Source organism: Hemicordylus capensis, chromosome 4 (genome assembly GCF_027244095.1).
Source record: "Hemicordylus capensis ecotype Gifberg chromosome 4, rHemCap1.1.pri, whole genome shotgun sequence".
Taxonomy (NCBI): Eukaryota; Metazoa; Chordata; class Lepidosauria; order Squamata; family Cordylidae; genus Hemicordylus; species Hemicordylus capensis.
This window is the reverse complement of record NC_069660.1, coordinates 173,144,836-173,157,653: the sequence shown is the minus strand read 5'-3', so window position 1 is coordinate 173,157,653 and position 12,818 is coordinate 173,144,836. Positions and strand designations below refer to the sequence as shown.

Here is a 12,818-nt window from a genome sequence, read left to right as displayed (position 1 = left end):
AGGGTTCATTTGGCAGCTATATCGGCAGAGCATAGGGGTTGGGACGAAACTACAGTGTTTTCCCATCCCGAATGCAAGAAGTTCCTCAAAGGCTTGAATAACTTATTCCCGCCAATACGGCGCCCACAGCAGCAATGGGATTTAACACTGGTCTTACAGGCAATGACTCGGGAGCCGTTTGAGCTCATGTCTGCGGCTTCTTTACATTTGCGGACTCTAAAGACTGCTTTCTTGATCGCGGTTTGTACTACATGGAAGCAACAAGCTATATGCGATGAACTAAGAAGCTATTTGTCCTCTATAAAGGACGCTCTGGGGAAAACCAGTCTCAAGGCAAAGATTGGCCCAGTGGATTGTACAAGCAGTAAGGTTGGCTTATACTGTTCAGGGGAAGCTTCCGCCAGGCTCCATTACTGCGCATTCAACTAGGGCCTATGCATCCTCGGCAGCAGATTTGGCAGGGGTGCCGATGCATGACATCTGTAGAACAGCAACTTGGGCATCCAGCCAACCATTCATACGGCATTATGCCCTGGACATTCGCCAGTTGAAGGAAGGAAAGTTTGGGCAGAGTGTGTTGAAAAGGGTCCTGCCGTGACTGATACCTACCACCAGGGTTACAGCTGGCTAATCACCCAATGTTATGAATGCAACGGATCACTATCCAGATAAACAGGTTGCTCACCTGTAACTGATGATCTGGAAGGGATCTGTTGTATTCATAAGACCCGCCCGGACCTCCCCACAGTGAATGAGCAGGACAAGATCATGTAAGGACTTCAAATGGTCAACGATCGGTCCTCCAGAAACTGAAAGAGACACGCCCCAACTGCTACTGATAAGAGCAGCACGGCCTCGTGCATGGCAGTTAGGGGCGGAGCGAGGAGCTAGCTAATCGGTCCGTGAGGTCACTGCGCAGGCGCAGAACCCAATGTTATGAATACAACGGATCCCTTCTAGATCATCAGTTACAGGTGAGCAACCTGTTTTTTCAGTCCCTTTTCCATTATGATGTTTTTTTATATGTATCACCCACGGTTTTGTTCGGTTTTTATTATGCTGCATATCAGCCAGATGTTCTTTATATCTTTTCATTAGTGCTCTTCCTGTTTCTCCAATATAGAATGCTGCACATTCCACACATTACATTTTACACACGAATCCATTCACCTTACAGCAGCCCTCCCTCCCTTCACATCTGTTATCATGCAACCAGGATTTAACTAAATGTTGTTTTAAAGTTTATTTCGGTTGCAATATTTTAACATGATTTGATGCTGCTGTTATATTTGGTCTCTGTAGCTGATTCACTGATGTGTTAAAGGTTTTATTGTGATTTTATATTTGTTAGCTACTTCATGAATCCCTGTGAAAAAGAGTTGGGGCTTAAATAGTTTAAATAAATAAATCAAGGTTAGCTTTTATCGAGGTGTACGTGCTTTCAAAAATGGCACTTTAATCTCTTATTTATTTCTAGCATCATCAGCAACATGCTAGTATTCTGTTTAGGCTACGCCAAAACTATTCATGGCCTACATTTTCCTTAGATCAAAGAATGCCTTCCTTAGGGGGCTTTTTCTCCTGCACTCTTCTCAAACATTTCAACCATGTTTTGAATGACACTATCTCCAGGGAACATTCAACAGATTATTAACCTTAGAAAAGAAGCCAGCATGAATTTATCAAGACCAAGTCATGCCAGATTAACTCCATCTCCTTTTTCAAGGGCATTACAGGTTTAGTAGATTGTGGCAAGGCTATCAATATAATGTATCTTGATTTCAGCAGTGCATTTGACAAAAGTCCTATTCAGACATTGTGTGGTATGTGTGTACAGATATCTGTACATAGGGACATGTTTTTTTGTGAGTGAGTGTATCTGCATTTATTTAAAAAGTGAACTTGGAGGCAAGCCGCACAGGAGCATGGTAAAGATAGGAAGTGTACTGCTGTACTTGTGTTCAACATAACATGTGAATAACTGTACCTGTGAACAGATCTGTATCTGTGTATATCATACACTCATTATACAAGTGTCCAACTCTTCCAGCCTTCAGTGCTCATGCTTACAGCACCAAAAGCAGGGAGGAAGTACCGCCCCAGAGCTGTCACTCACCCCCTCCAGCCAGCCACTCACAATTACGGCTCCATTTGTCTGGAAGGAGAAGTACCATAACAGTGATGGCTGGCACTTCTTTGAGTGGCAGCCTCGGGCGATCCAAGTAGCTGCTCATGGAAGTGCCAGCCATCACAATTACGGTGCTCCCTCCTTCAGACAAACAGAGTCATAACCATGGGCATCTGGCTGAAGGGGGCAAGTGACAGTGCTGGTTCAAGACTTCTTCCCTGCTTTCAGAGCTGTGTGAGTGCTGAATGTCTGAAGAGGGCTAAAGTCTCTCATGACATCCTTACTGACAGGTTGGGAAACTGTAGACGAGATGATGCTAATGGCTCACATACAGTGCAGCACGCTGCCCCTGGACGGGCTGGAGTTCCTGCTGTCTCCATTCAATCTCCAAATCCCATCCTCACATCTAGCAAAGGCAAACAGGCTCCGTGGCTCCTAAGAACTATGCAATCGCTGCACCATTGAGTCTGCAATTATTCCCAATGGGAAGTTCACCACTGCAATGATTGCACAATCCTTAGACACCATGGAGACTCTGTGAGTTCCTTAGATGCAAGGACATGATTTGGGGATTTAATGGAGACAGTGTGTGTGTGCCCAGCCCTTCCAGGGACAGTGCACTGCACTGCATGTGAGTCAGGTGCAGCTGTTTGAACAAACATCCTCAGCAAGTACACATCAATGGCTCCATGTCCTCCTAGAGAAAGGTCTCAAGTGGCATGCCACAGGCCTCTGTCCTAGGCCCTGTGCTGTTCAACATTTTCAGAAATGACTTGGAGGGAGTAGACGGGATGCTTATAAAATCTACAGATGTCACAAAGCTGGGGTGGGGGGTAGCTAATACCTTGGAAGACAGAATCAAGATTCAATGCGGTCTGGACAGGCTTGAATATTGGGCCAAAACAACAAGATGAAGTTTAATAGAGACACATGTAACATCCTGCATCAAATGCACAAGTAAAGGATGGAGAAGACATGCTTAGCAGCCGTACATGTGAAAGCGGCCTAGGTGTCTTAGGCAGACAACCTGTTGAACATTGAGCTAGCAGTGTGAGGCAGCTGCTTGAAAAGCCAGTGCAGGCTTGGGTTGCATTAACAGAGGCATAAAGTCCAGATCATGAGCAGTAATAGTTCCACTCTATTCTGCACTGGTTAAAACTCACTTGGGATACAGCACAGCAAGCTGCAGGCAGCTGAGCACCACCCCTCCTGCTGCGTGTATGTAAAAGCCCTGTGTCCTTGCTGTTGTGGAACAGACAGTTCCACCCCGACTTAAAGTTGTGCAGGCAGAGTTGTACGATGCAACACCCATTGGAAATAAATGATCAAAGTTGAAGAAATGAAAGCAAAACCTGGGAGTGGGGGCAGTTTTAAAACACTGATTTATTTTACTGAACTCTGCTTTACTTCTGCAACCACTTCCACGACTCACCACAGATTTCATTAAAACAATCCACTGGGGGGAGCCCTTTATCTGTCTCAATTTGGCTAGGCACAAGCATTTGAGGGAAAGTTTATGTAAGGGAGTTCACAGAAAGTGCATCTTCTGAACACCTAGATGGATAGATAGATGATAGATGGATAGCTAGATAGATAGGCAGATAGGCATGCAGCTCATTGCCCTGCAAAGGCAGGAATATAGATTCCAGGACTGATACAATTTGGTGCAAAGTAATAATAAAAAGGATTGCAGAACATTGCAAGACTTTCGTTCTTGTCAAAGAGACCTCTCGCTACGAATGATGGAAGTATCTTTATGCTTTGATTAGCTCCCTCTTGTCAGATGCCTTTTTTCTGCCAAAGAGTACATGAGATGTGCATTAGCTATAACATACCTCTGTAGACACAACACACGCTTGTAGACATTAAAAATGCATTAAGACCAAACACTACCTCAGGAAGCATGAATGTGTTTGAATCAGGGGGCTTCGAAAATTATGCAAATATCATATTATTCAAATATTATGCCAAAAAAAGACCCAGAAGACCCAGGTCTTGTTTCCATGCTTCTAGTGTAACATGTGAGGGACGTCATTATGCATCTTCTCTGTGGGGAGATGGGTGGTAGCCAGTGTTGGAATAGCTAAGCTCAGACATCAATGTGTCACAGAGGTAGGATGATTCACTACTGCATAATATGTCAAGCTGCCATAAGCAGCAAAGAGGGAGAGCTTCTGCAGAAGTTTTTTCTGCTGCAGACCTGCCTTAGCTTACAGCTGCTCAGGGCAATCTGTTTCTGAGAGACAGTGGACATAGGGCAAACCACAGAAAGCCTTGTGTCTGACCGCAGAACATAGTAATCATTTTCACGCAACCTGACACATGAACATGTCAACCTATACCATCTAAGAGAAGCAAGGGAAAAAAGTATCCAGAGGCTCTCAAGCTATCCTGTTCAGGATTGTGTCATGAGTGTCAGTGGGGCCATAGCAGTAAAGAAAAAAGTTGTGATGTGAATAGGATTTTATTATGTAAAACAGGGATAGACAACGTTGGTTCTCCAGCTATTGTTGAACTACAACTTCCATCATGGGGCTTTTAATAATCTCTGAATTTTTTAAATTTTTAATTGTTTAATTTTTTTAAATTGTGGTGATCTTTGAATGTTTTAAATGTTAATTGTTTCATAGTTGGTTTTATTCTGTTTTTATTGTGTTTCTTTTTGTAAACCGCCTAGAGCCTTTGGAGTCAGGCGGTATAGAAATAAAATAAATAAATAATAAAAATAAAATAAACAACAGCAGGAGAGCCATCGTTGCCTACCCTGATGTAGAATTTCTAAGACACTGTGCCTGACAGCTCATAAATGATTAAATACAAAATTATAGTACATTTCACTGTGAAATATTGCCTTATAGGCATAATTTAAAAACCCAAGGTAGACATAAGATGCTGACTGACATGATGCTCAGCCCACTACCTTCATCATAGTCTGCTCCAGAGCTGCTGCAAACTTCAAAGGCAGCCTCGATGCTGTTTTGAAATAGCAATTGCAGATGCTACGTTTCTGGAGGTTCCCCCATTGTCATGAATGGGGAAACCTCTGGAAATGCAGCTTCCACAGTTGTTGCTTCAAAACAGTGTAGAGGCTGCCTCTGAAGACTTCGGCAGCCCCAGGGTGAACCATTATGGAGGTGGTGGGCTGTGTATAATGCTAGCCACTATTATTCACTCCCCAGTTCCTCAAATAGTAAGATGTTCCAGGGACAATACTATGGAGTTTCATTTCCTTTGAGTGAGACAGTATTGGAGACTTACAGTTCCAAGATGTGTAAGGCCCCTCTGTAGGGGCAGCATCAGCAGCCAGCCAAGATGGGCACCATCTCAAGGACCCTTGAGTGACCCCTGAGACCCCAGAGCTCATATGGGGTGTGCTGGGAAGAGAAAGTGCTGTTTCAAGTCTGTCATGCCACAAGTACCTTCTCCCATCTGTCTTTCCATCCACAAATGGGCATGTCGCTGGGGGAAGTTTTCATTTGTGGATGAGGCGGAGTGAGTGGGAGAGGGAAGCCGCTGCACAAAAGACTCATAGCACTGCTGCTTCCTCTTCTCCTCCCTGTCAGTGAATGAGCTTTCCTCCCAAAGCCCTCTGGGAGGAAAGCTTATTTGCTAAGGGGGAGGGGGAGCCACTGCTAAGATACTTGTTAGCACTTCTTCCCCTCCTATCTTCAAAGGGTGATGAGAAGTAAGAAATGAAGATGATTGATACCACATTCATGGATGGGAAGGGTGGAGGAAGAAGGATGAGGATCTACACTGCATTCTTCAGTAGCACCATCCATCCACCTTCCACCTTCCCACAGGTGAAGAGGGGTGATGCATTAATGGCAGTGGCAGCAGCTCTTCCTCCTCCTCACTGGGTGGAAGAAGAAATCACCCCTTCCATTTGACAAAAGGGAGACGCTGCCGCCACTAGGTCCCCCATAAAAACTATTCACATGCCAAAGGTTCCCATCAAGCTGGAGCTGGCCCTGGCCTACCCTCCACCCCACCAAATAGGGTTTTTGAAGAGTTACACTTGAATTCTTGAAGGAACTCTGGATTTCTTCTAGAATTACGCATTCTGCATTAAAGCCCATATAGCCCTTCTCTAAATAGGCATTTCCTTTTGGGATAGGTGTGCACACCACCAGTTCTATTCTAACCTTGTCCGAATAGAACTGGGCCATTTCAACCGGTTCAGACTTGAACTGGACCAGACTCGATAAAAGGGGTGCCAATCCCCCTTTTATGGGGGGAATCCATTGTAGAGGATTCCCGTTTACAAGCAAAGGGTGGAACCTTCCTATCTTTAAGAAACTCTTAGTGGGGGGCAGCAACAGACAGCTCTTCTGAACTGGATCCGGCACTCCATAAAAGGAGTGCCCATCCAAGTTTGAGCTGAACTGGCCTCAGTTGTAATGGAACCGGTTTGGAACCAGCTTGGCAGTTCTAGGGGCTTGGTTGTAAAGGGGAATCCAGTGAGGATTCCTGTTTACAAGCGCAGGGAGGGACCCTGCCTGCCTTTAAAAAACTTTCACTGGGCGGCAGCGAGAGGTCACCTAATGGGGGGTGGCAGCAGCAGCAGCACGGTTCCTCTGAACAGCGCGGCCTGGTTCCAGCTTCTGTGCATGCTCTGGAGCACTGGATATGGTCTGGAGTTCAGAGGAGCTGTTCTGCCACTGTCACCTCCAATGATGAGGTGCCCTCTTGCCGCCCCCATTAGGAGGTTTTTTTTAAAAGGCAAGCAGGATTCCCCCCCTTTACTTTTAATGGGGAATCCTCACCAGATCCCTCTTTACTTGCATGCTGCTCAAGCCGGATCGAATCAGTTCTGAACTGAATTGGCCTGGCTCACCAAACAGGCTCGACAAACTGGTTTGGACTGGATCACAGGCTGGTGGGCCATTTTGTATTCCGCTCAAATTCGAATTGAACCACTGGAATTGGTTCCATCAACACCCCTATTTTGGGAAACATTATTTTGTCAAGTCCCTGACTACCCATTAAGTGACACCTTTGGCAAATCATAGACGCTGTTCCCACAACCAGGAGAGATCGGACTAAGAGAGCCTAGCCTGATTTCTCCAGGTCATCTGCTGCCACGGAAGCCACACGGCTCCCGGCAGCAACCTACCAAAATTACCCCTCCCCTTAAATGGAGTTAGCGGAGCAAGCGTTCCACTAACCCCATTTAGTTGATCATGTGCTGCCATGCCGCAGCTCTGCACCATGGCAACACATGAGGAGACCCCCGCCAGGAGGCTAAAACAAGCCTCTCGGCCCCTGGGGGTCTCTCCAGAATGCCCCGGGTGCTTGCACAGGGCATCCTGGAACTTCCAGGGGCCGGCTGGCCCCTGATCCCCACTGCCCCTGCCAGCTCTGCAACGGAGCTGGCAATCGTGTGGGCATCCGATCCGGCCACCCAGGGATGGCTCCCTACACTAACCCTGACGGCGCTTCACACCAATTGTGTGAAGCGCCTCATATTGATAGATCCATTCACTGAAATCAAGGCAACCAAGCCTGCAATGGTAGTAATCATTAAAAATGAAACTAAGCTGCAGTCCTAAGCACACTTATCTGAAAGTAAGCCCTCTTGACTCACTGGGGCATACAGTACTTCCAAGTGAAGATGCATCGCCTCAGATAGCACATCAAATTTAAAATGGCTGACATGATGAGGAAAATCACTCAAAGCAGTCCCATTGAAATTAAAAGGACAATGCTGAATTTGACCTTTTAATTTCAATGGGATTACTTTGAGTAAATTTCTTTATCATGCCAACCAATGTCTATATTCCATATTGTCCAAATTACTTTTAAGTTAGCAATGTCCCAAAAGGTAATGCAGTGAAATCTGCTATTACATAAGTTTTCACATTTAGTGAAAAGGAATCCTTGGCCTGGTTCACATAGTCATTTGACTCTAGGTTTAATGTGGGTTAATGACTTTAGTGTGATTGTATGAAACCATACCAAGAAACCATACCAAGATGGTTTATGGCCCAAGATGCAGCTAAGATTCCAGTCTTAGTTCACACAATCACACCAATGTCAATTACCCACATTAAATCCATGTTAACCCACCTCCAGTCTCAGAAGCAAGGTTTCAGAGGAGCAACAGCAGGAAAGAGGGCATGCCCTCAGCTCTTGTCTGTGGGCTTCCCAGAGGCATCTGGTGGGCCACTGAGTGAAACAGGATGCTGGTCTAGATAGGCCTTGGGCCTGATCCAGCATGGCCGTTTTTATGTTCTAAACCTAGATTTGAACAATTGTGTGAACCAAGCCCATGTGTAGGTTCTCTTTAGCCCTAGTCAAGCATTATGCTGCAGAACTCATGAAGGGGGACAAATGGGAGTGTGCCAGCCAGCCATGTCCCCTACCTTCAGTAGCAGCTGGGGGGTGGGGGCAGTGAGAGGTGCCTTTAAAAATAAATTAACATTAAAATAAATTAACATTAAATTAATGCCCTTACCAGTGTTAGGGCAGCATCTGCAAGCTGCCTCAAGCAGCAGCACTCTGGGATACCCTGTGGGGCAGTGGCATGGCCCTGGCCTCTGCACGCTGCTGCCCTGTAGGGATGCCAGGCGGAGCTCCGTTGCTTGAGGCAGCTTGGAGGTGCTGCCCTAACACTGGTAAGCACCTGTTAATTTATTTTTAAAGGCAACCCCCCCAACCGGGGTGCCACCCTCACCGGCCGCCACTGCCTGCCTTGATAAAATTAGATACCCACTCCCCAGGCAGAAGTTGTGTGAGGAAAGCCTCTGTATGTCAGCACTTGCTTTGCATACAGGCCCAAGATGTATGGGGCCACAGATCCGTGCAGGGGGCATTGCTAGTCAGCATGCTCCCATTCCCCCTTCACACATTCAGGGAATGTGTGAGGCATGGACAACTTAAAGCCTTTATCAGACATTACATTGTACATGTGTACAGGTGTTTGTACACATGTACATGCTTTTCTGTTAATGAGTGCATTCATTTTAAAAATGAACCTGGGTACAGGCCTCTTCAAACACAGGGTAGAGATAGAAAGAACACTACTTTATATGCATTGAACAAAATGTGTGGATAACGGTATGTGTGCACAGATCTCTATGTGCATTCAGGGTCATCAATTATATGTGTGTAAACATAACACAGGAACAGAGCTAAAAGAGGACTTGTACCACCACCTCCTCTGATTCCATAACAATATGTTCTCTATGACCCCTGGTGTTACTGGAGTGATGAGACTAATTAATGACAAGGTCCCATTCTTAACAAAATAAATGACATCGTAGTGACTCTCTCTCTCTCTCTCTCTCTCTCTCTCTCTCTCTCTCTCTCTCTCTCTCTCACACACACACACACACACACACACACACACAATTTTAAAATGAAATATTTGACTTTTCAGTGTGATCCTATATAATATATTTATTTTGCTTTATTTCCAAGTGATGAAGATGAACTCAGAAAATCTTTGTCAGAACTGGTAGATGATAAACTGGGTGCCAGTGCGAAGAAAGTCACAAGGATAGTGGATGGAAGTAACCCTTTCCTGGATGTTCCTCAAGTCCAGAATGCTGTTACCTATAAGCATGGCATCCTCACTCGGAAAACTCATGCTGACATGGATGGGAAGAGAAGTAGGTGTTAATGTGCGACAAAGAGAGGAGAGCCAGAGAAGCATGGTGGAGTGACACAGATGATTAAGAAACAGCAAAAGAACCTATGGATATTGGATTCACCATTAGCAAAGAACAATCTAAAGGGAATCCAAAGGGAATATGTCAATATAATTAGATTTTGGGATTGTATAGATAGTAAATAATATTACATACAATACACGAATACATACAGACATATATCTTCCACATCTTAGATCATAGAAAATAATTAAAAACTCTCTCTCTCTGTGTGTGTATTATTTTTTTCTACATTTCATAGACGTCTTCATGAGGCATCCATTTAGAATTTTGCCAGTAATCAAGTTCTATTCAAAAGGGAAATGAAGGGAGTCTTAAGGTAATCTCTCCAGAAGTCTGTTGGGGTTTGTGATTATTTAGCAAAGTGCCAAGGAAGCTACCACTCCAGTTACAGAGTGTGGAATTTAGTTGTTGCAGCTATTTAGTTGTTGCAGCTATGTGGAGATCACTGTAGAGTCTAAACTAAACTGATTTATTGGTGAAGTGCATTTGGATAGAAAAGACCTAATACCATATAAAGGCTACATAATGAATAGGTAGGGAGAGAGAAAGATGAGAGATGAGAGAAAGAGCAAGCAGGGACAGGTAAGTCACTAACTACCTCTACTAATAACTACCTCACTAACTACTTCTACTCCCAATGCCCCTAGTGGTCATTAGAATAGTCAGTGCAAAATGTCTATGCACTGGAACTCCATATCCAACAAAATCTTGTTCAGTCCAATACTTCTGTAGTCACCAAGGAGTATGGTGTTAAAAATTTAGTTGCAGCCAGACACGTTTCAAGCAATGACTGGTCTCCCTCAGTGGCAACAGCTGAATACTTCCATTCTCCTTACAAAGAATCAACAATTTCTAAAAAATTATGATGGTCAATATCTCTATCCCAAGGCTCCTAACCAAACGTTGTGTGGAAACAAGATAGGAGAAAAGGCCAGTCATTGGTTAAAACTCATCTGGCTAGAACTAAATTTTTGATACCATACCCCTTGGTGACTACAGGAGTATTGGACTGACCAAGATCTTTTGAGACCACCCTTGGTGATTACCGTAAGATTGTCTTCATTCCTCTTTTGAATTACTGGCAAAATTCTAAATTGATACCTCATAAGGACTTGTATGGAATTTAGAAACATATTTTACACACATGGTCTTAGATGTGGAAGATATATACCTGCATGTATTTATGAATTGTAAGCAATATTATTTACTATCTATACAATACCAAATTTTATTGATATATTCACTTTGGATTCCCCTTGGATTGTTCATGATACAGATGATGTCAACAAATAACGGGCTCAGGGGAAGCCTGCTTGCTATTGTGAATGATGCTTTCACAACTAGCACTGCAAATTAACAAAGAAGATATCCCTTTGTGTGTCACTGCTAGTGGCATGACAGCCAGTTCCCTGGAGCATCTTTCTGCCCCATTCTCATAATATTTGGATCAAAGAACCACATGGGTTCCATTGCATGGTTCCTTGTAACACAGATCCTGCCCTGCCTCTCTCCTGGTCAGAAAATGATTGGGTGGTGAAGAACCTCACCATCATGCCCACCATCATTCCCACCCATCATTCCCAAAATGATTGGGTGGTTCCTGGATCCACATGTTACAAGAGTGGCATGGGTAGAAGCCACAGGAAAGCAGCTACCACACTACTGGTGGCAACTGATGAATTGGCCGTACCCACATAATCTGACTGCAATTAGATTAATGGGAAGGCTAGCTTGGTTATTGCAGTTAAGAAAGGGGCTATTCACATGCACAGGCAAAACCAGTCTAGGGAAGCCCAGCTCAGTTTGCCAGCGCATGTGAACCTCTGGGAGCCACACGGCTCCTGGTGGCAGCATGGTGGCAAACCCTGTTGGGTGCCCCAGCTAGAGGTGTGCACGGAATCGTCTGGCCCAGTTTGGTTTGAGTGCGAACTGACTGGGCCAGTTCGGTCCAACACCCCCTGAACTCCCCCCAGTTCAGTTCGGTCTCGGGGGGGTGGGTTTCACGAATTAAAAATAAATAAATAAATAAATATTACCTGTATCCCCTTTGGGGGGATTTCCTAAAGGCCACCGGGGGGGGGGTGTCTGCAAAGGTTCCTCCTCCCTCCGCTGACCTCTTAAGTTACCATCACAGCCCATCCCAGGCTCGGGCCTGCAAAAATCGACACGGTGGCCATTTTGGAGGCCGCTGTGCATGCTCAAATGGCCTCTGTGAGGCCTGGCAAGACCTAGGGCCTCACAGGGACCATTTGAGCATGCACAACAGCCATTTAAAAAAATATTTCTTTTAATGGCCGCTGAAAACAAAGTGGCCGCCGGACATGCTCAAATGCCCTCTATGAGGCCCTAGGCCATGCCAGGCCTCACAGAGGCCATTTGAGCATGCACAATGGCCATTTTATTTTCAGTGGCCATTTTAAAAAAATGAAAAATGGCTGTCGCGCATGCTCAAATGGTCCTTGCCAGGCCCTAGACCTTGCCAGGCCTCATATAAGCCATGTGAGCATGCATGGCAGCCTCCAAAATGGCCACCGCGCAGATATTTGCAGGCCTGAACGGGCCGAAAATCAGCCCGGGATGGGTTGCAGCGGTGACTTAAATGGCCGGTGGGGGGAGGGGAAACCTTTGCAGACACCCCACCTTTAGGAAGCCCCGCAAAGGGGCTACAAGTTAAAAAAAAAATTATCTTATTTTTAAATTGTGAACTGGTGAGGGGGGTTGGGTTCAGTCTGGCCGGACTTGGGGGGGGCAGGGTTCAGTTCTAACCCAAACCCCAAACCTTGAACCCCTGAACCAGTTCACACATCCCTAGCCCCAGCTGTTAGCCAAGGCTTAAGGTGCAAGCGTGCCCTGAATCCAGGCTAATGGGTCATGTGTAGGTGCCGTGTGGTTCCGTGTGGCACCTACACATGAGCAGCTCCCCGCCCAGTGTGGGGAGGCTCCCCATAATGCACCGTGCACTCACGTGGTGCATTATGGAAGTTCCAGGGGCCTCCTGGCCCCAGAAACTCCCT

At 45.5% G+C, this 12,818-nt stretch overlaps 1 protein-coding gene across 7 annotated transcripts in view; it reads left to right on the top strand.

The window, feature by feature from the left end:
• Positions 1 to 12,818, top strand: part of PSD2 (pleckstrin and Sec7 domain containing 2) — a 121,081-nt gene that overhangs the window by 93,574 nt on the left and 14,689 nt on the right. For all 7 annotated transcript variants that reach the window (XM_053248331.1, XM_053248332.1, XM_053248330.1 and 4 more), the window contains exon 10: positions 9,551 to 9,741. In XM_053248331.1, the coding sequence (XP_053104306.1) occupies positions 9,551 to 9,741 (191 nt within the window). The remainder of the gene's footprint in view (positions 1 to 9,550; positions 9,742 to 12,818) is intronic.